This window comes from Phoenix dactylifera, chromosome 5 (assembly GCF_051530095.1).
Source record: "Phoenix dactylifera cultivar Ajwa chromosome 5, Ajwa_hap1_PhDact_Kaust_v1.1, whole genome shotgun sequence".
NCBI classification, from domain to species: domain Eukaryota; kingdom Viridiplantae; phylum Streptophyta; class Magnoliopsida; order Arecales; family Arecaceae; genus Phoenix; species Phoenix dactylifera.
Genome location: NC_143194.1, coordinates 29529478 through 29557137, shown reverse-complemented (window position 1 = coordinate 29557137; position 27660 = coordinate 29529478). Strand labels below are relative to the sequence as shown.

At 42.9% G+C, this 27660-nt stretch overlaps 3 protein-coding genes across 3 annotated transcripts; all 3 read right to left on the bottom strand.

Moving 5' to 3' along the window:
- Positions 1-2684: 2684 nt before the first annotated feature.
- LOC103702457 (trans-resveratrol di-O-methyltransferase-like) lies at positions 2685-15209 on the bottom strand. Its single transcript, XM_089930848.1, has 7 exons — positions 14995-15209; positions 14345-14401; positions 13785-13884; positions 13614-13683; positions 13415-13495; positions 4535-5994; positions 2685-3152 (listed from the first exon to the last, which is right to left on the bottom strand). The coding sequence occupies exons 6-7, from the start codon at positions 5330-5332 to the stop codon at positions 2850-2852; spliced, it is 1101 nt and encodes a 366-aa protein (XP_089786974.1). The 5' UTR covers positions 5333-5994; positions 13415-13495; positions 13614-13683; positions 13785-13884; positions 14345-14401; positions 14995-15209; the 3' UTR covers positions 2685-2849.
- Positions 15210-19811: 4602 nt separating this feature from the next.
- Positions 19812-21715, bottom strand: LOC103699585 (trans-resveratrol di-O-methyltransferase-like). Its single transcript, XM_039129031.3, has 2 exons — positions 20889-21715; positions 19812-20254 (listed from the first exon to the last, which is right to left on the bottom strand). Exons 1-2 carry the CDS (start codon positions 21657-21659, stop codon positions 19958-19960), a joined length of 1068 nt encoding a protein of 355 aa, XP_038984959.3. The 5' UTR covers positions 21660-21715; the 3' UTR covers positions 19812-19957.
- Positions 21716-23994: 2279 nt separating this feature from the next.
- LOC148703541 (trans-resveratrol di-O-methyltransferase-like) lies at positions 23995-27053 on the bottom strand. The gene is made up of 2 exons (XM_088722216.2): positions 25901-27053; positions 23995-24467 (listed from the first exon to the last, which is right to left on the bottom strand). Exons 1-2 carry the CDS (start codon positions 26696-26698, stop codon positions 24165-24167), a joined length of 1101 nt encoding a protein of 366 aa, XP_088578342.2. The 5' UTR covers positions 26699-27053; the 3' UTR covers positions 23995-24164.
- Between the last annotated feature and the right edge of the window lie 607 nt (positions 27054-27660).

Genomic DNA, 27660 nt, shown 5'->3' with positions numbered 1-27660 from the left:
AAAAAAGAGCTTCCTCAAAGCATCCGTGCACTGTGAAAGTCACATCTCCTTTTCTGATGAAGACCAAAAGGGTGTTGAGCCCTCTTTATGACGACGCTGTAGCTATTTCCCTCATCATTGCAAGGCTTTAAAAAAAGAATTTTAGTATATAATGAAAGCTCGGCTGATGCCTTATTTTGTATGCCTTCCAAAGGATGAGCGCTCCTCTGGCTAAATTCATAGGAGATTCTACCCCAAGAAAGTACTATGAAGCTAAATCCTTTCATGGTCCAGAAGGCTGCCGAGCTCAGAAGAATGCCGAGCTCAGAAGGCCGAGCTCCGAAGGCCGCCGAGCTCAGAAGGCCGAGCACCAAAGGCCGTCGAGCTCAGAAGGCTGCCAAGCTCCGAAGCCCGAGCTCAGAAGCCCGAATGCAGAACACCTCCCCCAGAAAATCGAGCCAAAGAAAGCTAGTGCCAAGCTAAGTCCTAAGGGACTTCGAAGCTCGGAAGCCATCAAAATATCTCCAAAAGGTACAGGACGCCACTTTGGCTTCAAATAATTTCAATATTTTATCTATTTCCAGGTCGGAGAATCCAAAAAACGACCAAACGTCGCCCCGAATAGGGCGCACGATCGCTAACGGACGAAGTCCGTCTCCTGTATGCGTCTCCAATGACGCTCTGGCTAAGCTCGGGACGCCGATTCGACGACACTCCAACGCCATTCGACGCCATTCGACGACACTTCGACGCCATTCGACGACATCCAACGCCATTCGACGCCACTCGACGCCATTCGACGCCATTCGACGACACTTCGACGCCACTTCGACGCCATTCGACGCCATTCGACGACATTCGACGCCATTCGACGACACTTCGACGCCATTCGACGCCTTTCAACGCCATTCGACGCCTTTCAACGCCATTCGACGCCTCCTACGACAACACGCCCCGATCTGAGTAGGGGCACCCTGCTGAGTTGACCACAAGCCAAAGAAGGCCGCTGAGTCGACCTGAAGCACTTTTAACTCTTAACTGCATGAAAGGTACATCCTGCTTGGCACGCACATCTCCATATATATTTGGCTATATTACAGGATGATCGACGACTGGACTACTTCCTTCGTCCGAGCCAAAAGGCAGCTCGAACTCGGAAGTCGGGGGGTAGTGTTGGTGGAAAAATGGACCACCCCACAAATGCAATTATAGCACCCAAATCCGTCAGCAAGCTCGAGCTCATCCAAGTGATCGGGCTCTTCCGCTCTCGAGCTCATCCAAGTGATTGGGCTCTTCCGCTCTCGAGCTCATCCTAAGTGATCGGGCTCTTCCGCTCTCGAGCTCATCCAAGTGATCGGGCTCTTCCGCTCTCGAGCTCATCGGCCGAGACCAGAAGGCCGAGACCAGAAGGCCGAGACCAGAGAGCCGAGACCAGAAGGCCGAGACCAGAAGGCCGAGACCAGAAAGCCGAGACCAGAGAGCGTCGACCAGAAAGGCAACCCCGCCGAGCCCATGCCTTAGCCAAATATCCAATCTCCGCCTAACCCTCCAAAGGATCTGACAACTAGATACATGACTCCACTACAATCCGCCACCATCCCTAAGTCGTCAAGGCACGAGATCTCCGCAGGTATTCGGCACGACCTATCATTAATGCCTGAGACCCCCTCAGGCCTCCGATGCACTCAGTCATTAAATGAACACGGCTCAAGATGATCTCCGGATCACTGAACCATCAAAGCGTATGGCTCTCCCTGACCGCCGGTCCACTCGGCAATCAATGCGCCTGCCATCTACGAACCCCAGGCCCACCACGGCCGGCGGTTCAACCACCCCAACGGGTCCGATCAACCGTGACAACTCCCTGACTCCGGTATGATTCGGCCTTATTCTTCACTACGCCATTAATGGGCCAAATCGTGCCCAATTATCACAAAAGAAGACAAATTCCCCTGTCACCTCCCACGTAACATAATGCCCTTCTATAAAAGGGAACCTGGGAGGAAAGAGGAGGGGGACCGGGGGAAAAAAGAAAGAAAACAGCACAGACACAATTGAACACAATATTCTCTTTATCTTCTCCACATACTCTCTTCCCTGCTCTCTCCACATATTGGCCCCCTCTGACTTAGGCATCGGAGGGCCGGCGCCGGGGAGCCCGGCCGCCGATTTTTCTTGCAGGGCACGCACCCACGCCCCACGGTGGAGGACGCAGCCGGCCGGCGCACCGCCGTCCGCCCCCTGTAGCAGCGGAGCTCCTCCTTCCCCGGCTTCACGGTGGCCCCCGGGTCCAATTTCCAGCAATAGATTGGCTGCATTTCTGCTAATAGAAGATTAACTATCTAAATAAAATGTTAAGTCGAATTTCTTTCCGCTGATATCCATTCTAAAAAATAAAATCTTGAGCAATTTCCAACCTAATGAGACATTTAATAATTAGTTGCTTATTTTATCTGGAGGAAATACGGGCTGCCTTCTACATCCCATTCATGCTTAATTTTCACAAATTATGCCGCATTATAAATGCGCACCAAGTCTCCCGGCCGTAATCCTACAGGGCTCTAAAGCATCCAGCTATTATTTGAGGAGCAAACATGCGTTGGGGCATAGATCGATAGACTATATAAAATAATCTATCCATTACTCTACAGTGGACAAGTAGTATGACGTAAGAAAACATGTATAACAAGCAAAGTAATACTGGATTAGTAAACAACATATATTGCAGCAATTACTTATGATTAACAAAAACTAGCATATCAAGCAAGGTAATTAGGTGTTTATCCTTATACAAACCAATAGCTAAGAATATAAATAGAAGCATGTCCGTCCAAAATACGAGAAGCCAATCATTGCACTTTACCTAATACCTAATTGTACAACTCGATGACTGACCGTAAACCCATGGATGCTGTTATCTTGTAGTCGCTAAAACCTGCAGCATGGAATAAACGGCTCCATTCGGTTTCACTTCGTTCCTTTCCCGTACAAAGGATCATCATCTCCATGTCAAAGAGAAGTTGTAGTTCAACTGAGATGGAAACATCAGTAGTAACACCAACTACCATGTCTATTATGATAACCTTTCCACCGTCTTTTTTAGGGGGAATGGCTTCTTTGCAGCGGTTTAGTATCCTGATGCAGTCCCCGTCACTCCAATCATGCAATATCCACTGTAACAGGTTAACTTGTAATGAATTAGAATAGCATACTATATTATTTGCAAAAAAATGCTCAAGTTTAAATCTTTAGTTTTTGTTTGTTTCCACATTTCAGAGAAACCCGATCAGGAGAATTACCAATATGATGAACACTTTGCAAGTAGCAGATGTGATTTAGGTTTGCAACATAGTGCACTAAACTTTAGTTTCTCTTTGGACCTAGTTGTGAGGCATGATGGATAAAGCCTATGATATAGTTAAGACATGTAATAATGAAAAATTATTGATGGGACCTGGTCCACCAACAATGCATCACTCCAACCACAAAGGGATACGCACAAACATGGATGAAAAAGGAATAGGAGGGAAATGAAGAAATATAGGCATGAATCTTTATAGTTGGACCAGTCCACCACTGAGTTAGTGGAGATTGGTCCAAATAATAATTTCACTGTAATAATAGTTTTCATTGAAAGGAAACTATCACTGCCAACCGGCCATGTGAGAAAGACAAAACAATCATGCACATGATAGAACACTAAGCTCATGTGAAAATATGCTTGATGGGTCTGCAAGAGAATGGATATGAGAGAAGTTCTCTTACATGCATTGAGGACACCAAGAAAGAAGAGGAGAGAACCCATCTAATATTTTTGATTTAATTCGGATAATCGAATCTAAAATTCGGATCAGGTCGGATCAAATCATAGATTGGCTGGGTTAGATCCAACTTGTTGACATATCCTAACATTACTCAGCTTGAGAGTTTGGTACTGTATCTTTCGTGTGAAAGAAGGATTCACTTTTCTTTAGACAAATCTACTGTTGGACCGTGCAACGGAAGTTTAGATCATAAATAAAGAAGTTCAAAATGCTCTAAAATCCGTATGGTGTGCAATCCAATAGTCAACATTGCAAAAGAAGATCGATCATTCTTTCGCATGAAAGATACAATCCGAACCCCCTGCGAGAGCCAGAGCCGATGATAGGCCAAGCTTTGATATAGCAAATGTCAAATTTGAAATGGACCTGGATTGGAGCCTCAGTAACAATGGAAATTGTTAAGGCCCCAGGCTCGGCCCGTGATAGGCTATTTCGGTCCATCACCGCAATTGCTGATCCAACAGTCGGTATATCTACACCAGGCTTTAATAAATTAATTTAGTAAGATACCCAAGCAGCTCAAAAAAGTCACTGAAAAGTCACTCATACCGATCTGGTGTATCGTCATCGCGTGCAGTCGTGAAGGGTGCCATGAAAAGGTTGGTTCATGAACCCGTGAGACTATTTTCAGAGGCTTTTCAGAGGTACCGTAGCATTGGTTATTAGTATATCATCAGTATATCATAATAAGCAAAACCTCGTTATCTTCTCTAACGGGGAGGTTACCGTACTTTGAACAAGACGGCATCCGCCGGAGGGATGTGCTCGAACATGTCCCCTCCGATGAACTCCACGCCCTCCCGCTCCTCCTCGTCCACCGTAGCCACCACATGTGGCAGGTCCAGCACCGCGCACCGAACCCCGGGGAACGCCTTGGCGATGGCCTTCGCCAGCGTGCCCGTCCCCCCGCCCACGTCCACCACCGACCGCACCCCGTGGAGCACCTCCCACTGCCGCCGCCCCACCGCCACCTCCGTCACCAGCCGCGCGTCGCTGGCCATCCCCTCGTTGAACAGCTCGTTGAAGTCCGCCCTCGCGTTCGTCTCCTCGAAGAACCCCTTGCCGTGCGCCATGTCGAACGGCGTCGCCCGCGCCGCCCCGGCCCTGAACCACGCCCCCAGCTGGTGCGCCGGCGCCAGCAGGGTCCAGTTCAATATCATCAGCGCGAACGGCGAAAGACACGCCTTCTTCTCCTTCACCAGGAGTTTCGAGGCCGGCGTGAGGAAATAACTCTCTTCTTCTCCCCCTTCTTGGTCTCGGTGGCTTGCGAAAAGACCGGAGTGGACGAGCAGGCGCATGAGGCTTCCGAGGGCGGGGGCTTTGGACGGGGGGATAGAGAGGGAGGTGGCAAGCTCGGAGAGGGTGATGGGCTTTCCGTGGTTGTGGAGGACGTCCGGGATGCCGAGCTCGATGGCGCACTTGAGGGACATGGATCTGAGGAAGCTGAGGGCGTGGTTCCACAGCTGGGCTGTGTCTTGGAGTTGCTCCCTGGCTAGCTGCTTCTCCTGGATGAGTTCCATCGCTTGCATGTGGGCTAACTAATTTCAGAGATCTATTGAGATTAGTTTTTCAGTATCGTGGTCGTGAACTTCAGCTCTATCTATAGCCAGTCAGAGAGCGATTGCATGAGTTTTTTTTTTTTGGGTCAACAGGGACCTTCTGTTACAGTGGAGTCTTTAGAGGGATGTAAAAATAATTTTTTGTTTTTTTTTTGGGTTTAGGTGCTGCTCCTTTTTGGTGGAAAGGTGAAATTATTGGCTGATAGGATCCACTTGCTCATAACCAACCATAAGGGGAGCAAGAACATGTTCGTATCATTCCGTTTCATGTCCGTACCGGTAATTTCTCGGTACAAAGAGTGTCTTGTATTATAGTAAATTAGCCCTTCTTTAGGGAACGGCAGATATTGATACAGGTAACTCTCGTGCGTTATAAGCAATAATATTTTGCAAATGGCGCCGGTCGTACATCAAATAATTTTTTTTCCAGCATTGCTAATACTAATTTTGAGAATTGCGGCACAAGAAATCACGGTAAGAATGATGCCCAGAGAAATCACGTGCACCCGACATCCTTGATGTAGCGCCGCTCAACAACCAATTTCCATTAAATACGACCAAAGGAAGGGAACAACATCATCGACATCATTGATTGCAACTAATGTTAGGAGAATCAGAAATAAATTGCGCTCCTGAAACGTGAAAGGAGTGGCATCTTATAAAAAAAACTTTTGGCAAGTTGCATGTTAGAAACTTTTGGCACTGTAAGTCTGTAACCCGGTCTTCAGGTATTTGTTGTTATTTTCTCCCTGTTGGTTTAATTTTTATTTGTCCGTGTGGAATCCCGGCCAAGGGCAGAGGGATCAGAGCGACAGAGCGACAGAGCGACGGGACGTGATAAGACACTCGATGGCGTGCCCCAGCCCGTTATAATTAATCGGACAACGCCACCCAATCAACAACCCACTGGCTTTATGGAGCATGTGATACACGGTCCTTAAAGCGTGCCCCGGCCCGTTATAATTAATCGGACAACGCCACCCTATCAACAGCCCACTTGCCTTACGGAGCATGTGAATGTGATACACGGTCCTTAAAGTGTGCACATTGGCGCGAGGGCGTTGGACATTGAAAATTTTTATAGGAGATATTTCCTCTCCTTTGTATTTTTTTTATTTTTTCGTAATTAGACAAAATGTACTCAAGTTAGAGCTATATAAATACCGCATTTACCAAACAAAAAAAAAATTTGTGGGGCGCTCGAACAGCTGATGTAAGCTGATATGTTCCGAGATATTGGTATATTGTTCAAGAGTTTGTAATAAATTAGGCCCTACTTGGCATCTTTTGGTGGGCCAGAAAATATTTTCTTACCTTTTTAAAAGTACTTTTGAAAGGAATAGAAGTGTTCGATAAAAATATTGAAAAGTTATTGTACTTTGCCATAAAACTAAAACAGTTTTGTTTGAAAAGCTCCAAAATAAAATCTCTTAAAAAAGCACCCACTTTTGCAACTGAGATGTCATAGGTTCCAACATAGGTGGCGGCCAACAGTTCTTCCGAAAAAAAACTGTGATGGATGAGGTAAAAGAAAAAATATGATGCAAATTTCGGGGGATGATAGAATGTTCGCTTGGTGGGCATTAAAGAAAAAAAAGGAAGAAAGAAAAATGAAGGCAAATGCTGAACAAGGAGAAAGCTTATAATAGCAAAAACGTTAGAAAGGGCTAAATGTGAATAGAGAAGGCCCAGTTTTAACTTTGGTTGGACAATGGAGAGAGCAGAGTAATCAAGGTGAAAGACATCCTCCCAGGCATTAGTGCAATCTTAGTGGGATGAGTTATGAAAAATGAAACATATATAATTTGCAACTTTTGTTGCTAAAGAATTGACGAAGACATCTCCTTGAAGACTTTATTTACTAGTGTGGGGGAGGAGATTATTTACTAGTCCAGGCCCTCCAGGGGAGGAATTTGCTTGGATTCTTGTGCCTGATGACAATTAACATGTTGGAAAGAGTATTCCCCTCTTCAAGCCGAATTATGTTTCATTGTTGTGGTTTGCCTTTGCCAGGTTTCTTTATAGCTAGCTGGTGGATGGAGACAAGGAATTAAGTTTGATCATGATGGTCCAACGAGAGCACGCTAATTGGTGCAAAACGCCACTATTAGATATGTCTACAACAGCATTGTCTAATAAAACCACACGAATTGGTGACTTTCACTGTAACAACCCAGAACCTCACCCAAAATAGCTAGCTGAAATATATTATTTGAGTTCTTTGATCCTGTATAAGACCCAAGATCTATCCAGCGAATAACCGATGTGGGACTAAACACACGCCCGCACGGGTCCTCACATGCTCTCTCCATTCAAGTTCTGACGTCCTCGTCAGGCAAAGGGTTCAAATCAATTTAAATCTAATGACAAACACCACGATCGGCCGTAGTCAGCCCCAATGGATCCGTGCTGCAGTGTCCCATAACTCACATAGGTTATGGACCAGATTCGCTCTGATACCATTTGTCACAACCCAAGACTTCACCCAAAATGGCTAGCCGGAAGGTATTATTTGGTTTCTTTAATCCTGTATAAGTACCCAAAATATACCCAACGAATAACCGATGTGGGACTAAACACACGCCCGCACGGGTCCTCACATGCTCTCTCCATTCAAGTTCTGACGTCCTCGTCAGGCAAAGGGTTCAAATCAATTTAAATCTAATGACAAATACCACGATCGGCCGTAGTCAGCCCCAATGGATCCGTGCTGCAGTGTCCCATAACTCACATAGGTTATGGACCAGATCCGCTCTGATACCATTTGTCACAACCCAAGACTTCACCCAAAATGGCTAGCCGGAAGGTATTATTTGGTTTCTTTAATCCTGTATAAGTACCCAAAATATACCCAACGAATAACCGATGTGGGACTAAACACACGCCCGCACGAGTCCTCACATGCTCTCTCCATTCAAGTTCTGACGTCCCCGTCAGGTAAAGGGTTCAAATCAATTTAAATCTAATGACAAATACCACGATCGGCTGTAGTCAGCCCCAATGGATCCATGCTGCAGTGTCCCATAACTCACATAGGTTATGGACCAGGTCCACTCTAATACCATTTGTCACAACCCAAGACTTCACCCAAAATGACTAGCCGGAAGGTATTATTTGGTTTCTTTAATCCTGTATAAGTACCCAAAATATACCCAACGAATAACCGATGTGGAACTAAACACACGCCCGCACAGATCCGTACATCCACCTTTCCATTTATAGGGAGTTCTGGGCCATTAAAGTGCCAAGATACTCAGATTGGAGATGCTAGCAAATATGATGGACTATTCAATTCAAACCAACTGAGCAATCTAGGAAGCATCGTAAATGGTTTCACAGCATCGAACGATAAGTTCACCGAATGAAACCGCAGCACTCTAATGGATGATGTGGATGGAGGAGAGACCAGGGATTTCTTAGGTGTTGGGATGCAGACCCTCTGCCCCTCATTAATTAATGGATGGATCAAAGATTTGTTAGTCTTGTATGTTACAAACCTACCTATGGAAAGCATGGTTGTTGAGGGAAAAGGAGGCATGGAGAACTTATACTTTCGCAAATTTTATAGGAAACAAAAGGTCGTCTCCGCTTGATCGGAGTTGATGGATGTGTTAAAGAGAGCCAATGTGCATTTCCAAGTGACAGAGATCCATGCACATTCTTCCGAAACCCTGAAAGGCACTCTTGTGGGTTGCTGCTTTAGTTTTGGAAAGAGCAAGAGCGGGTGGTGGGGAAGGCAAAGAGAGAGCACTCTCTTCTAGCTTTATTATTGCATTCCAACTCTTTTGGAGCGGTTGTCTCTTTAAGCTGAATTTTATTAATTTTCGTGTTCACAGATAGCTGAATTTTTCTTTTCTTTTTTAATAATGTGAAGATCCATGCGGGCGTGCGTTTAGTTCCGCATCGATAATTTGTTAAGGAGATCATGAGTATTTATATTGGACTTAGAAAATTAAAAAATATCTTTTAGCTAGCCTTTTTGGATAAGATCCTGCATTGTGACAAATAGTATCAAAGTAAACTCGGCCAATGACCTATGTAGACTAGGGGCCCTGCAACACGAGCTCATTAAGACTGACTATAGGCCGATCGTAGTACTTGTGATTAAATTTGAATGAAATTTAACCCTTAGCCAGATGAGGACGCCGACGCTTAAACGAAAGGAGTGTGTGACAATCCTTGCGGCGAGCGGGTGTTTAGTTGCATATCGATTATTTACTGAGGAGATCTTGAATACTTATACAAGACTATTTAACCAAATAATTACTTTTTGGCAAGCCTTTTTGGATAAGGTCCAACCCTCTCGTGGCACTCTCAATACCTATGGTGGCCCAATATCCGGTTTGAACGTGAGCTTTTTACAATATTATATAGACAAGCTAATCCAAGTCCAATGTAACCATGTCTGGGTTGAATTCTTAGATTAGCTAATGTGAAGATCCGAACTGAAGTCGGCAAGGAGTGCCGACTTCAGTTGGGTCATCGTGGTCTTCCCACGATGACCACGCCGGCCGAACGGCCAGCGAAACCCCCGCTCCCCCCCCTCTTCTCTCTCTCTCTCTCCCTCCCTCTTTCTCTCCTCTGAGAGCCTCATCCGAGCCCCATCCCTTCCCCATCCCTTTAAAAATTTGAGTTTTCCCCTCATCTTCTTCCCTTTTCTTGAGAGGTTTGCCGGAGCCGCCGCCGCCGCCGGAGCCGCCAACGCCGCCAACGCCGCCAGAGATCCATTCGTCGACGACCGGAGGTGAGAAAGATCACTGATTTACTACTGTTTATGGATTTAAAAGGGAAAAGAATGAGGGATGTAAACCGGCTTTATTTCCCTGTTTTTGGGAAATTTTTTTTGTGGGATTCAGCCGGCCGACGGTGGCCGGCCGGGGTCAATCCGGCCGAAATGGGTTCGGCCGGAGGTGGGTGAACGGGGGCCGGGCTTCCAGCCCTGATCTCCCTCTCTTTCCTCCCTTTTCTTCCTCTCTCTCTCTCTCCTTCTTCTCTTCTTCTTCCCTTCCGTCGCCTGTAACCGTGGGGTGACCGACGGCGGCTGGCCGAGCGCCGCCGCCGAGGGCCACGGTCGGCCGCCGAGGGCCGGCCGAAACCACAAGCCACCCTCCTCCTCCTCCTCCTCCTCCTCCTCCTCCTTCTTCTTCTTTTCCTTCCTCTTTTCCTTCTTCCTCTTCTTCTTCTTCTTCCGCCTGGGTGCTTCCCTTGCATCGATTTCCATGCCCTGTTGGTGTCTCAAACCAGACACAAATGAACTTTGGGTGTTTCCCTTGCATCGATTTCCGTGCTCTGTTGGTGTCACAAACCAGACACAAATGAACTTTGGGTGTTTCCCTTGCATCAATTTCCGTGCTCTGTTGGTGTCACAAACCAGACGCAAATGAACTTTGATCTGATTGAACCATCTTCTAACTGTGGATTTGGTCTAGACTTGGGTTGGTCTAATTTGAGTGTAATCTGGTTTGTTAAGCTTGATCTAATCTAGGCTGATCAGAGCTGGTTTGGTGTGGGCCGGTTTGATCTGGACCTGTAATCTGGTTTGGTTCAATTGGGCCTAATCTGTTTTGGGCCACAATTGGCTGTGGTTTTAAAAGGTTTTTGATTTTGGGGTTTTAATTTATTTGTTCTTAGGGTCTAAGTCTAATATTAGGGGCCCATTTTAGGGATCTATGAACTTAAGGATTTAAGGGATTAGAAATAGTTTAAATTATGTTTCTTAGTTAATTAAATGATTAATGTTTGTGTTTTAATCAGGGGTTCGTGATATCTGTGGCAGGGATTCTTAAGCTAGCCCAGGTAGGTGACCTATTGCTTTAAAGTAGAATTTTAACATGTATCTTGCATATGTTGATTTATTGATTTATTATTGGCATTATTGTTAGATTTAGAATTAAATATTTAATTTCATAAATTGTTATGTGCTTTACTGTTGGGAGTATGATTATGACTTTGATATAGAAAGTTGATTTATTGATTTTTAAAATCCGCGTGACTATAGTCTAGGCCCCGCCAATGGGATAATACGTTGGCCCTGTCGACTTGTACTGAGGAGCTAGTTCCGACACCGCGACCACCGGTGATAGAATAGTGGCGGCACAGGGGTGCGTTTTGCTCTTCGGAGCGGCTCGGTGGAGCGTGAGTTTGGCACCAGGGGGTGCGACACAGTGGTGCGTTGGCTCAGTGGAGCGGCTCTTCGGAGAGTTGTATTGGCACTTCGGTGTAACCATGCCACTGGGTGATGTGGCCGTAGTCATGCGGTTGAGTTATTTTGAGTCTCGGATCGGGTTTACGGATTATCGTGTGGATTTTTGGATTCATGAGTTTAGTTGCTTTTTATATGCATGACGACATGTTATATGATGACTTTATTGCATGATGTTGCCTACTGAGCTGTTAGCTCACTCCTACCATTTACATTTTTGCAGGTGATGATATATGATTATGGGGATTACGGGATAGAGTGATCATGATGTAATTAGCTAGTAGATATGGACTTTCTTTTGAATTATGTATATATGGACATTTGATATGAAAACTGGAAGTTATCTTTATTTAGCTATTGATGTTGGATTTGATCTATCTGCCTTGCGTGCCTGCGGGGTCTGCCCTGCAGGTGCGCGGCGTCTGCTCGCGCCCCGGACCCCGGGTTCGGGGCGTGACAGCTAATTACAGATGGGCAATGACATGCCTAAGCGACGATTCGAATCATAGAGATGAGTATTTAACTTTGATAATTCTAGTAAGTGGTGCTCCCATGCATTGTTATTCCAACAAGGAGGGGGAAGAGAAGAGTGCTTCGCAAGTGCAACCGCAGTTACTTGGCCAAGTGCTTATGCATAAATATATCTGTGGACAGGAGAATAAAAAACTAATGCAATAGATTAGAAATCTAATGCATCAAACTGATGTATTTGACAATACTGACGTAGCTAACTGGCGCGGCAGAGTAATCACTACAAGAAAATTGGGCATTAGCGACGCTTTTTTTGGCCTTTAGCGACGCTTTTAAGCGTCGGTAAAAACCATCCCGACGCTTTCCTAAGCGTCGGTAAAGCGTCGCCTATGCTACAGTGGGGAAAATATTTTCCGACGCTTCCAAAAGCGTCGGAAATTAGCGACGCTTTGTAGCGACGCTTTAAAGCGTCGTTAAATGTGATTTTAACGATGCTTTAAAGCGTCGTTATAATATTATTTTTTTAAAAAAAAATTTCGTGATTTTAACGACGCTTTAAAGCGTCGTTAGAATATAATTTTTTTAAAAAATTTTTGTGATTTTAACGACGCTTTAAAGTGTCGTTATAATATTATTTTTTTAAAAAAAAATTTCGTGATTTTAACGACGCTTTAAAGCGTCGTTAGAATATTATTTTTTTTAAAAAAAAATTTAAAAAATTTTTAAACTTTGTTTTCAAAATCAAAAGTATTGAGCATCTAGATGTTCATAAGTATATCTTCCTCACTACAGAGATGAAAGGTGACATAAGAAAAGCCATCAAAATTGTTAAACTGTATACAAAGAATTGTTCACAGAGTTTGGTACCTCAATTCAGGATTAGGTAACTCTAATGATTCACAAATTGCTGCACTAGCCCAACCTTTCTAATTTATTTAAGAGCTTCCCTGCAGTACCATGAAGCTTGACACAGAGTGGCTGGACCAATAGTTCAGATCCAACAATGGGAAAAGCAAAGATATAAAAGAGCTGGAGCATCTAAAAATTGTTTCTGTGATTAAAATCAAATCTCACACACCATTTAGTTAAATGGTGTACATTTCGCATTCCCATAGCTGTTTTTTGAAGTATGGGGAGATGAGGATGTTAGAGTGGGCATGCAATGAGACTAGGAAGAATGAAGTTGTCAATAAGGTAATACTGACCACTACCACCCAATACTTTCATTGTTGGTTGTCAATACCACCCCCTATCGATTGCCATATTACCTTCTAAAACAAATGCAACCAATAACACAACTTCAGTCTTACCTCAAGTAATACTCCTTTTTTTTGATGAGTCTGCTAATAATAATTGATAGTACAAGAGCTAGGGACTACCTTTCCTATAACAACTGCAGGATTGAAGAGAGTATGGCTCACAGGGGAGAACACCTCGATTCCAGATAGAGAGGCAAAATCCTACAAGTACAATTGCAAGATATCATTAATGAGAAGAAAAGCCAGAAAAAGGCCAAATCTTTCTTGCTTTTTTTTGCCTGAAAAAAAAAGCGAGGCAAATCCAATATGAATAACTCACTTTGACTTGTTTATCCCGGGCGAGCGAGTATGGCTCTGTCGAATTCGTAGCAGAGCTTTCCAATATTCCACTAAGAAAAGCATTCAAGAAAACATGGTGACTCAAGAAAAAAAAAAGAAACGACAAATTCAAGCAAAGTAGTTCCAAGATTATGTTTGAAAACATATTTACATCCTTCAAGATGACACAGGGGACTCGGACGGGATCTCCTCGGAGGAGGAGTAGGCGAGAGCCGGGGGAGAAGCGGATCCTGCAGTTGTTCTCTTCAATCCTGCAAATTTACTTATCTCATCAACCACCGAACCAAATGAGCAGATCCAGAGGGATAACCACCCTACATGCCATCCATACTAAGAAACAAGGTCAGAGCAAACGATGGTGCACATCCAACTACAAATGGGAATTTTTTATTTTTTGCTTTTTCAATCATTTCTTTGTTTTCTTGAAAATGCCTAATAAAAACGGTTGAGCAGGATCTACACATCCACCCACAAATTGATAAGACAGGATAATTGATGCCTATGCATTATCTTGCATGCAGCCTCTTGTAGAGACCTCGGCAAACACTTTAGAGGCAGAATACAGGTGACAAGAAATGAAGTCGAGCAAACGATGGTGCACATCCAACTACAAATGGGAATTTTTTATTTTTTGCTCTTTCAATCATTTCTTTGTTTTCTTGAAAATGCCTAATAAAAAAGATTATGAGTCTGTCAAGAATGCCGGAATACCTGCTCTTTCTCAATAGTCGTTGAGCCATTTTTAGCAGCCATCGTTATATCCTCCACCTGAACAATCAAGAAAACCGAAAAAAAGGAATCACCGCGTAGAATTCCAAGAAAATATGGGTACATCAGGAAAGAAGCAATAACTGCGCGATCAAGAAAAGGGTCTCAAACAGAAGTACTACCACATAAAAATTCCAAGAGAACCAAGAAAAGATCAAGAGAACCTCATCAAGAAGAAATCACAACATTAAAATTCTGAAGAAACAAAGAAAAGCAAAAAAGGCGTTAACCGAACAAAAAAAGAAAAGAAAGAAGGCTATTGCTCCATTAAAAGTCCGAAAACGCGGAGATTGCCCGAATCAGATCCACAAAACCTCATTCCTTTTCGAAATCCAAAATGATCCAGAAGGAGAGAACAATCGCCAAACCAAACTAAACGAAACAAAATTTTCTCAGATAAGCATCTACCGCTGATGATCCAAGAAGAGAGGATATCGTTCGCTAGTGCGGAAGATTAATCATCTTCTTGAAAAAAAAACTGAAATCGGCCGGAAAACCCTCGTATATAGATAAAATTCAAGGGTTCATACCCAAGAGAACATGAACAAATTCCTGCAAGCTCTAAAAAAATGAAACCAAGATTGACGACATACCTGATCCCAATCCTATGATCGAAGCAAGAGAAGAAGATCCCAAACCTGGCCAACGGAGAGGGGGAGGAGGGGAAGGAGATGCGGCGGAGGAACACGATTTGGGATCGTTCGTCGGAGGAGATTGGTTGAGATCGGTGAAAAGGGCTGAGGACGGAGAGGGTCGGTCGCCGTGAGTTAGGGATTTAGGGCTGTGGGCTATGGAGGGAGGGGGGTCGATGGGATTTTGTGGAGGGGAGAAGTGAAGTCCGACGACGCTTATAAGCGTCGTCGTATTTTTTTCCTACGCCATCCCTTAAAAGCGTCGGCGGAACGTTTTTTACCAACGCTTCTCCCAAGCATCGGCATTTACCGTTGCAAGAAAAAAATTTGCCGACGCTTTTTTGTAGCGTCGGCAATATAGAGTCGCCAGAACCCTTTATTGTTGTAGTGAATATACCCACTGATATGGTTGACTAACATAGGAAACTGGTGTATCTGACTGATGTGGTAAATTAACGTGTTTGCCGATATAGCTAATTGACTTGTTTGATGACGTGGTATATTGATGTGGCTAATTAATATATTTGATGATGGACTATTGTATCTAATTAGTAGCCAACGTGGCTCTCATATTGCAGAGATATATATGGCAGCTTTACGGATGGATAAGTGATAACGTGGCAAAGCATCATGACTGTTCAATGATGATGTGGTTGGATGATATGTCTTATCTGTGCTCATGTGGTAGAGTATTGTGTCATTTATTATGGCTACTTTAGATTGCATGACAGTGAGAAGATACATAAAATATGACAGTTGCAGCGAGGTCCAAAGCTTAGATAAAAGGCAACCGAAGGTCGACGATTCTCGCAGATGGAGGCACTATGGAAGAGGAGCAAGAGACCTCGAATTGGATGGTGAAGGAGCAGGAGGCAGCAAATGAAATTGGAGATAGAGGGGAAGAGGCCGAGTGACGGTGATGTGAGATGTCCAAAGATCTAAAACTAAGGAGAAAAACAGTGGAGAGAAGATGCAGATCCATTAGAAAATAAAAGATTTTTGGATATTAATCTACTAGAAATGGAGGATATGCAGATTTACTAAAAGACATGGGATCATCTAATGCTGATTCACTAGGAAATAGAGGACCAGTGGAAAAATAGAGAATCTGCGAATTCACCAAAAAATAGAGGATCTTCGAATATTGATTTACCAAAAAATAGAGATAGATAGATCGGCAATAGGGATCTTAAAATCTTCTAAACATGGCAATGATGGCCATAACAAATGTGAAAGAGACGGCAACAGCAGATTAAGTGATCGGTGGCTTTAATACCATGATGAAATATTTGCATAAAAATAGAAAAACAAAAGAAAGAAAGAGAGAGAAAAATAATTTTATTTCTCTGTTTTCTCACATTCGGTATATCTCGAGAGTTAAATATATACTAGCGTATAAACTTTATACAAGAAAATAATATAGGTTGATATAGAATTATTCTAATAAAGAAAAGTGTTATTGGCTGATATAAGTTATTACATAATTCCTAAAATCACTTTAATAAGATTATACAAATAAAAAAAATAATATTTATTGATAAAAAATTATGTTAGCAAAAGAAAATTATAAACTGATACAAATTATCATATGACGTCTAAAATTATGCTAATATGGAGAAATCTTGGGCACCGGACATCTTTGATGTGGCGGGATTTGTATGATAGACTCCTCAACAACCATTTCCATTTGATACGACCAGAGGGGAAGATCGATATCATTGACAAATAGCGCGCCTGACAAGAAAGTTTTTAAAAGATGTGCATATAATTAAAAATAAAAAAATAACAATGAGTACGAGAATTCGAGAGCTACTTCATTTACCGTGAAAGCTGTGGCATCATGACTTTTATGAAGAGTCTGAAACGTGAAAAGAGTGGCATCTATGTAATGTACGAAAAAAAGAAGAAGAGAGTGACATCTGATAAAGAAACAAAAAAAAGATAACGTGAGAGCTAACTCTGATAGCAATCAGGCCCATTTTTTCAACGACAAAAACAAAAACATGACAACTTTAGTTCAACAAAAAAAACATGCCAACTTTTTGTTACGCCAAGTTGATGCTAGAAACTTTTATACCACGTCCCGGTCCCCGGGTATTTGTTATTATTTTCGATAGACGGAATGATTTTAGGCCAGGTCATAAGCCACTATCTTGATCATTTCGAAGTCATATGTCAGCGGAAATCTACGAATATCCTTATCCTTATCCTCAGCATCGAACGATAAGTTCACCGAATGAAACCGCAGCTCTCCAATGGATGATCTGGATGGAGGAGAGACCAGGGATTTCTTAGGTGTTGGGATGCAGACGCTCTGCCCCTCATAATTAATGGATGGATCAAAGATTCGTTAGTCTTGTATGTTACAAACTTACCTATGGAAAGCATGCATGGTTGTTGAGGGAAAAGGAAGTATGGAGAACTTATACTTTCGCAAATTTTGTAGGAAACAAAAGGTCGTATCGTCGCTTATAGGATATAAATTATTACATTATATAGGAGAACATCTAATCCAAGTCCAATGCAACCATGTCTGGGTTTGAATTCTTAGATTAGCTAATTACAGATGGGCAATGACATGCCTGGGCGACAATTCGAATCATAGAGATGAGTATTTAACTTTGATAATTGTAGTAAGTGGTGCTCCCATGCATTGTTATTCCAACAAGGAGGGGGAAGAGAAGAGTGCTTCGCAAGTGCAACCGCAGTTACTTGGCCGAGTGCTTATGCATAAATATATCTGTGGACCGGAGAATAAAGCACGGCCTACGTATATAAGCCTCTCCCTGCATCGGTCTCCCATCCCATGTTCTTCAAGTAGTAAAGAATTTTATCTTACATCCTTCTAAATGGGATGCCTTTTGCAAGTTGATCTTTTCGAGAAAAGATTTGAATTATAGATCTAAAATTATGCATTAATGACAATTAGGTTTGAAGATTCTGTAGGTCATTGAGCTGTGGTAGGACTTTTTTTTTCAAAAAATAAAGCATCGTATAGGCCAAGCCTTATCAACTTTTGTACATGGAGACTCGTGTTAAACCCATGTAAAGACACTGGTCGGGAAGAAAAAAATTACTCCAAACCGACCTAACTCATTTTATGCAACACGCGGGCCGAGCCACCCCGAGTAGAATTGAGCCTAGTTGAGGTGACCCAATCCCTTTACAGACCGGACTACAGTTAAGTTTGTAAATCCAATGCCCCATAAACTTGCCTGCATTTCCTGTAACTTGATCATGGAATGCAAATCATGACAGCTAGATTGTTAACGACCTAACAGTCATCATTCTTGAAGATAGCATTTGCACTGAACTTCTGATATTCTTTGTTTTTATTTTACTCTTATTTTTTAAAAAACATATTTTCACTCTTTTACGAAAACAATAAATGTTTGCCACCAAAAGCTCTAGGATTTTGCAAACCATTTCAAAGAATAAAAGAGCTTCGTTGCTCAATCTACTTCATTTTTACTTTTGGATTTCTGAAAACAAAATGATAAATAATAATCAGTACCAAATGAGTCCTCCATTTTCCATACAAAAAATATTTTAATAAGTGCTGTCAAAATATAACATAATATTTTTAAGGTGGGCAGTGGGCTTGCGTTGAATGGGTAAAGTAACACCGTATCAGCAGTCGTTTGAAGGAAAACTCTGATTCAAAGCTGCATCAGCATGCACTCTCGTAATTCCCAGAGCAGATGTAATCTTGCATAGATTAAACCAATTGTAGTTTCAGTACTAGTTTAGGCATAGATTAAACCATATATAGTTTAGGCATTCTCGTAATGGGATGGCAAGACCAAACAGCCTAACCCAAAAATGCCAATCTTAGGTTCAGAAGTTGGTAAGTGAAAGTCTAAAAGATGTTCGTTTCTTTCTCTTTTTTTTTTTATTTTGCATTTACCTACCAGGTTGTAAAATAACTTTTCCCCTTCTCTGTATTTTTTTAATAATTTTCAATAAAAGCTGGATGGCTCTCTATACCTCCCTTTCACTCAAAAAAAAAAAAAAGCCTAAAATCTACAGAGCTGGGCCTGAGCTCACATATTTCGTGAAGTTGAATTGAGCTTATTGAGCGAGGCCTGGCCTCAGAAAAATATTATGCTTTTCTTTTTTTTGGTTAAAAGGAAAGTCGTGTTTTGGATGACTTGGTAGTTGGGACTGTCGTTCATGTTCGGATTCAGCATGTGCCAGGCCCAAGCCCAGAATTGAATCTCTGTTCAGAGCCAGAATTTAGCCCAGCGTGGCCCATGGACCTATGCGGCTGGAGATGGCCAGGATTACTGGTGCCAATCCACCGTTGGATCATCAAACCTCGCTTTGAGATCCATGCCGAGGGATGAATGATACATCTCGGAGTGCTTTAAGAGCTGTGCAGTGGCCGATCAAATGGTAGTTTTGTATGAAGGAAGGTGAATCCTTCTTTCGTGCAAAAGATACAAGCATGTCCCTAGATGTAAAACATATCTCGTTTATTTCAATACGGGCCAAATAGATTTTGGTAGGCTTTTGTACACCTTCTTAAAATAAATAAATAGCCAGAAAAGCTTGTGAGATTTTCAAACATAGCAGGTCCAGCTACAAGTAATTTGCGAAATATTACTTTTGACGTCATGATCGTTAATGATTATTTCTCATTGAGTAAGTATGATACGACAGAATAATCTAGAATCATAATCATGGATGTAGACACTTCTTCATCTTATTTAATGAGGTATGCAAATTCTTATTTGAGATGAAGCAAAACGTTGCCATCCACATAACAACACACCACATACACTAATCTCAAACTCTTTTAGATAAATAATTGGATTGCAATAAGCAGGCTCATAACGAGTATGAAGCCACTAATAATCAAGTACAAGACACTTGTTGAAAAACAACACAAGGTTTGCATGAATATTTTCACGCTATCACATGGCTAAGGGTAAAGCTCAAAGACGGAGTATACACCTAGTATTGGAAAAAATTTGTAGTCGTTAAATCCAGCATTGTTGAAAATTTTTCGCCATTCATGTTCTTCGCGCTCCATTCCTCCAAGACCGATCATCATACAGATATCATAGAAGAGATGTGTCTCGGTTATTTTTGGATTGTGAGAGTTTATTACCATATCCACAATGATGACTTTTCCACCCTCTTCTTTAGGTGGGACTGCTTCCTTACACCGTTTTAGAATCTTGACACAATCCTCGTCACTCCAATTATGAAGAATACTCTGCGTGCATACAATTTACAAGTGAAGAATTCTGTCAATGCAAGGTCCAATGCAACAAAATATCCAAGATATCATATATCAAATACTGCTACCAGCTTTAAGTGCCTTATGTTGTTCCATAAACTCATCATAAGCTCGAAATCCAGAGCTTCGGCATCTACATTCATAAACCTAAATTAATCAGTATATATAACTTTAAGCTCCTTCACTGTTATATGTATTAAATAAAACTATAATAGCACAGCATATTGTTGAGATATGCACAACCATAAGTGCTATAAATTAATGATTAGAAGATCGCTCCTCGACGCTGATCACATATCTCTATAAATCCAACAACATTATTTATACAACCAGAATCCTCTGCGATGCGGTACGTACACCATAGAGTATGTATAAATATGTAGGCTTGGTGGGTGACCTTGATATACAGCACGGCAAACTGAGAATTAATTTCTACGTCTATATTTGGTTTTTTTGACGTGGAACATCTATATTTTACCTGACTGCGCGCTAGCGCGCAGGTGCGTCGAGATATACATTTAATTAAATGGAACGTAATGCTTAGTTTCGATACTAACGACATCATGTTAAAAAGTCAGCGAGTTTTGAAGATATAAAAAAGAGTTGCTACCTTGAGAAAGATTGCATCGGCCGGTGGAATGGAGTCAAACATACTTCCACCGACGGCGTTGACCAGTTTACTCTCCGGCAAGGTGGCGACGACGTGAGGGAGGTCGAACACGGTGCATTTGACGTCCGGGAAGGCCTCAGCAACCATCCTGGCGGAGGCCCCCGTCCCTCCCCCGACATCCACCAGCGACTTGAGCCCTCGGAAGAACTGCGGGAACTCGGTCACCATCGCCTTCACCACCCAGCACGTCTCGCACGACATGGCATCGTTGAACATGTCGTTAAGCTCGGGCCGCTGCTTGGTGAGGTCCCAGACGCACTTGCCATCGTAGGCCACCTCGAAGGGAGTCGAGCCTTTTCTCTTGAACCAGTCGCCCATGTGGAACCATGGCTTCATGAAAGCCGGATCCGAGTTGACCCGGATGAAGGGCGACAGGTTGGTGCCCTTGGTGAGGAGGAGCTCCGAGAAAGGAGTGAGGAGGTAAGCCGTCTCGCTTTCGCTATTTCCATCAGGCTCCGCCGCAAAGACGCCATGGCTCGCGAGGAGACGCATGAGGCGGCGGAGAGAGGGAGCCTTCTCGGGAGGGATGGGGATGGATCTGGCCAGCTCGGAGAGGGGCATGGGGCCGCCGTGGCTGTGGATGAGGTCGGCGATGCCGAGCTCAACCGCGCAGTTGAGGGACATCAGGCCGGCGATGCTGAGGGATTGGTTCAAAACAAGAGTGTGGGCTTGGAAAAGCTTGTCAAAGCTCCGGCCATTGGTGAGCTCCATGATGCTAGTTGTTGCAAGCACTTTGCTTAAAGACTGGCCTGCTCCTCCGGGAAACCACGCGGACTTATTTATGGCCATCATCCTCGGACAATACAGCAGTTTTTCAAGTCTGATGGGCCGGTTTTTGTCAAAATTATTTGGAGAAATTAATGGCCGGTCCATCCTTGGACCGGACTCTAACTTTTTAGTCTATGATGACCGGCGACATTTCGATATTTCATGTCAAAATTATTATGGCTTCCCGAGAGCAGTCGTCAGAAGCCGCACCAAACACATGGTTGGTGGTGCACCAGGACAACCGACTGTTCCAACTTCAAAGATTCCTATTATACATCTGCGTGAGCGATAAAATGAGATTAGGATCCTCTCCATCCAAGGGTCGGATTGGCGAGGTCCAGCCTGCAATAATGGTTCATGATGCTTTGGGTCGCGCACCTTGACCAGCGAACCATCTACGTAACGAGATAGGGGGCTCCTTGCCGCATCACGTGTCAAAATCTCCAATATAATCCATGTAACCGAGCAATGCTAAATGGTTTAAAAATCACTCAAAAAGTAACTGGAATACCTTGCTTCGTTAGTTAAATCACACTTTTTTATATATATAAAAAAAATGGCTGATTATATTAATCTCGCATGAGCACAACTAGCTGAATGCATGAGAAAAAGATTGCACAGTCGCACACTTCGCTGGAAATAGCCATAAGAATAGAAAATACCAGCTAGGGACAAGGGTGTATCGTTCTTTCTCATGAAAGAATTGGATTCACCTTCCTTCCTGTGAATGCACCGACCGTTGGATCATCATCTGCTCGCTTTAAGATATATACCATCGGATGAATATTGTCTTTGTTTAGAGTACTTTAATATCTGTGTAGTAGGCGATTCAGTGGTGGGTGACCAAATTAGCAATATTACCTTTTGATTAAGAAAATATTGGACATCTTGATCTCGGATTAAACCGACCTCCTTAACCTCGGTATTAACCAAGGTGAACAATTTCCGTAAAAATTTTCCAGCAAGTGGACTTCTTGCGGGTCATCCTCGAAAGCGACCAGTTCTTCCTGACCTCCGTTCTCATCCAACCTCATTTAGTTCGGTTCTCACTGACCTTAGAACAAGCCGAGCAGCACTCAGTTCATGATTTAGGGGCAATACTTTTTTTTCAAAAGGCAACAAGAGTAAAAGTCCCCAAAAAGCTGCATTTCCTTTCAATGTAGCTCTATGCTCGTGGCGACGTTTGCTCTACTTATATTTCATCCACAATTGATAGCATTGGTTCATGACTCTGGTACAAACATAGACATACCAAGGACTACCACCAGCATCACCATTATAAAGGTTTAACCTCTCAAGTGCATCTTCTAGTTCTGGTTCGTATTCAAGTTCCAGTTCATCTACTAATCTGCCTTCTTAGGGCATTCTTCTCATATGGTGATTTGTGGCGGGAGCGCATCCATTTTGCTCTCGATCCTACAAAGACCGAGACCTATCATAAGGACATGGAGTGGTTTGAGAAATGGGTAGATCCTAATTAAATTACCAAACTTTGGCAATGTTTGAATATAGTCCTCCTAGATTTTACTACATGTAGATCAATATATCATCTTGATAGACCGCCACGACATCTTTTTTGATGATCATCAGGCACATGAAAGCAGCGAGGGCATTCAAATGGCAAAAGAATAGCATATACCATCCTCGAGTTATAGTTTATACCTACATAATGTCTCTAATCATCAGAATTTTAGTTGCTAAATTCATATTCAAGAACATGTCCGGCATGAGTTAGAATGCTTTCTAATCAACTGTTAAACTAAAGAGATGAGAAATCATTGATCACAAGCTGTCCGCATATAAATACATCTTGCAAGAATTTTTTATTAAGTATAGCAACATAAGGTTATATATCAGGCCTCATTCAATCATGGTTTATCGCTTGCTCAATCTCGGAACCGATAGCCTTGCAACCCGTCTGTTAACCTGGGGGCTAATATAGTAATATGGAGAAAGAGAGACACAGAAAAAAAAACAAAGGAGAGAAGAAAGAGCAAACAGAAGATATATAACCGGAGACCGTTCAATCCCTTTGAACAAGCATAGCCAGATCAGAGGGACGATTCGAAGCTTCTGAGAAATTATTTTATATAATTTCTGTCCTGTTATTATTTGTTAGCCTCCACCAGCTCCGGCACGTGAGAACAGCCCGTTTGTGCCGGCACGTGGGACCATATTCTCTATCAGCATGATTAAGATTTAGTTCCAAAAGAAAATTTGGTCTTGGTCGTGGATAAGTAGTATAACAAAAGAAACATGCATAACAGGCAAAGTAATATTGGATTAGCAAACAACATATATTGCTGCAATTATTTATGATTAACAAAAACTATCATATCAAGCAAGGTAATTTGGTGTTTATCCTTATGCAAACCAATACCTAAGCATATATATAGAAGCATATTCATCCAAAATACAAGCAGCCAATCATTGCACTTTACCTAATAACTAGTTATACAACTCGATGACCGAACGTAAACCCAGGGATGCTGTTATCTTGTAGTCGCTAAAACCTGCAGCAAGGAATAAACGCCTCCATTCGGTTTCACTTCGTTCCTTTCCCCTAGTAAGGATCATCATCTCTATGTCAAAGAGAAGTTGTGGTTCAACTGAAATAGAAACATCAGTAGTAACACCAACTACTATGTCTATTATGATGACCTTTCCACCATCTTTTTTAGGAGGAATGGCTTCTTTGCAACGCTTTAGTATCCTGATGCAGTCCTCGTCACTCCAATCATGTAATATCCACTGTAACATGTTAATTTTTAATGAATTAGAATAGCATACTCTATTATTTGCAAAAAATTGCTGAAGTTGAATTCTTTAGTTTTGTTTGTTTCAACATTTCAGAGAAACCCATTCAGAATAATTACCAATATGATGAACACTTTGCAAGTAGGAAGTGTGATTTAGGTTTGCAATATAGTGCACTAAATTTCAGTTTCTCTTTGGACCTGGTTGCGAGGCGTGTTGGATAAAGCCTATGATGCTATTAACACGTGTAACAATGAAAAATTATTGGTGGGACCTGGTCCACTAATGGTGGATCACTCCGACCACAAAGGGACACACAAATGCGGATGAAAAAGAAATAGGAGGGAGAGGAAGAAATATAGGCATGTTCCTTTATGGTTGGACCGGTCCACCGCTAAGTTAGTGGAGCTTGGTCCAAACAATAGTTTTACTATAATAATAGTTTTTATTGAAAGAGAATTATCACTACCAACCGGCCATATGAGAATAACAAAATAATCGTACACGTGGCGGAACACTCTACTCATGTGAAAATATGCTTGATGGTTGTGCAAGACAAGGAATATAAGAGAAGTTCTCTCACATGCATTGAGGAGACACAAAGAACGAAGAGGAGAGAACCCATCAAATATCTTTGATTTAATTTAGGTAATGGAATCTAAAATTCGGATCAGGTTGAATCAAATCTTAGATCGGCTGGGTCAGATCCAACTTGTTGACAAATCCTACCGTTACCGAGCTCAAGAGCTTGGTATTATATCTTTCATGTGAAACAAGGATTCACCTTCCTTCGGACGAATCCACCGTTGGATCGTGCAATGGTCGTTTTAAGATTGGTGCAAATAGTAGATGAAAGAGTTTAGAATACTTTAAAATCTGTATGTGCGTGATCCAACGGTCAACATCGCCAAAGAAGATTGATCATTTTTTTGCATGAAAGATACAACTTGAACCCTCGTGTCTGAGCTGGAGCCGATGATGGGCCGGCCTTGGATATAGAAAATGTTAAATTGTAAATAAAGCTGGATCGAAGCCCAAGTAAAAATAAATTTTGTTGAGGCCGGAGGTTTGGCCCATGACCAGCTCTAATCTTAGCCCATTACTGTAGTTGCTGACCCAACAGTTGTTGTCTCTACGTCACGCTTAAATAAATTAATTTATTAAGATGCCCAAGCAGCTCAATAAAGTCAGTGAAAAAGTCACACAGCCGGTGTGGTGTATTGTCATCGCCTGCAATCGCGGAGTGTGCTATTAAGGGGCGAGGTGATTGCCTCCGGATCAAAGATGATGTGGATGGAGGTGATGAGATCTGGTTGCACTAGGAGTGGCTTTTTTTAGTGGTTTTCCTGAGTTATCGCAGCATCAGTCATTAGTAAATTATAATAAGCAAAACCTGGCAATCTTCTCTAACAGGGAGGTTACCGTACTTTGAACAAGACGGCATCCGCCGGAGGGATGTGCTCGAACATGTCCCCTCCGATGAACTCCACGCCCTCCCGCTCCTCCTCGTCCACCGTAGCCACCACATGTGGCAGGTCCAGCACCGCGCACCGAACGCCGGGCAACGCCTTGGCGATGGCCTTCGCCAGCGTGCCCGTCCCCCCGCCCACGTCCACCACCGACCGCACCCCGCGGAGCACCTCCCATTGCTGCCGCAGCAGCGCCACCTCCGTCACCAGCCGCGCGTCGCTGGCCATCCCCTCGTTGAACAGCTCGTTGAAATCCGCCCTCGCGTCCGTCTCCTCGAACAACCCCTTGCCGTGCGCCATGTCGAACGGCGTCGCCCGCGGCGCCCCGGCCCTGAACCACGCCCCCAGCTGGTGCGCCGGCCCCAGCATGGTCCATTTCAATACTATCAGCGCGAACGGCGAGAGACACGCCTTCTCCTCCTTCACCAGGAGTTTCGAGGCCGGCGTGAGGAAATAACTCTCTTCTTCTTCCCCTTCTTGGTCTCGGTGGCTCGCGAAAAGGCCGGAGTGGACGAGCAGGCGCATGAGGCTTCCGAGGGCGGGGGCTTTGGACGGGGGAATGGAGAGGGAGGTGGCAAGCTCGCAGAGGGTGATGGGCTTGCCGTGGTTGTGGAGGACGTCCGGGATGCCGAGCTCGATGGCGCACTTGAGGGACATGGATCTGACGAAGCTGAGGGCGTGGTTCCACAGCTGGGCTGTGTCTTGGAGTTGCTCCTTGGCTGGCTGCTTCTCCTGGGTGAGTTCCATCGCTTGCATGCGAGTTAACTAATTTCTCTGAACCAGAGATCTATTGGGATTAATTTTGCAGTCTTGAACTCAGCCCTTTATATAGCCAGCGAGAGAGTGATTGCTAATATTTTGGTATGGGTACTGCTCATTTTGGTGCACAGGAAATTTTTGGTTGATCAGGTCCAGCTGCTCAAGCCCAACCACAATGGAACACGCACGAACATTTCCTTCGCCTTCTATTCCCAACCAATAATTTCTCGGTACAAGGTGATTGCTATTTTCGTAAATTAGCTCTTCTGTAGGGAATGATACAGTTAAGTTTTATGCGCAACAATATTTTGCAAATGGCGCCCGGCGTGCATCAAACTATTTTACTGACGATATGAAAACAGTATTGCCGACGACTATAATCATACAAATTTTGGGAAAGCACCTGCGTCGCAAAGAAGTGTTGACTCGGTACGCCTCTTGCACCCAGAGTCATGGTAAAAATGAATGACGACGGGAACGATGAAATATTTGCATAAGAAAAGGAAAAAATTCTCTGTTCCTCCTATCCATAATATCTAAAATGTTACATATAATAGCACATAGACTTAATATAGGTTGATATAAGATCACACTAATAAAAAAAAAATATTACTGACTGATATAAATTATCACATAATCTATAAAATTACTTTAAAAAAATCATCCTAGCAACAAAAAAAAAATATATAAATCGATACAGAATCGTGCTAACAAAGAAAAATATTATGGAATAATACATATTATTATGTAATTTCTAAAATTACGCTAACATCCTCCTTCAAACTCAAGATGATATTGTAAGTGCCAACTTGAGTTAGTAAACTTAATTACGAACATACGCAGAAATTGACGTACCAAATCAAGTATTATAGTAGCAGATCTGAAGCTGATGTGATAAATTAGGAGCTGACATATCGGCTTAGAAGCTAACATATTGGTTTAGAAGCTGATGTGGTGGT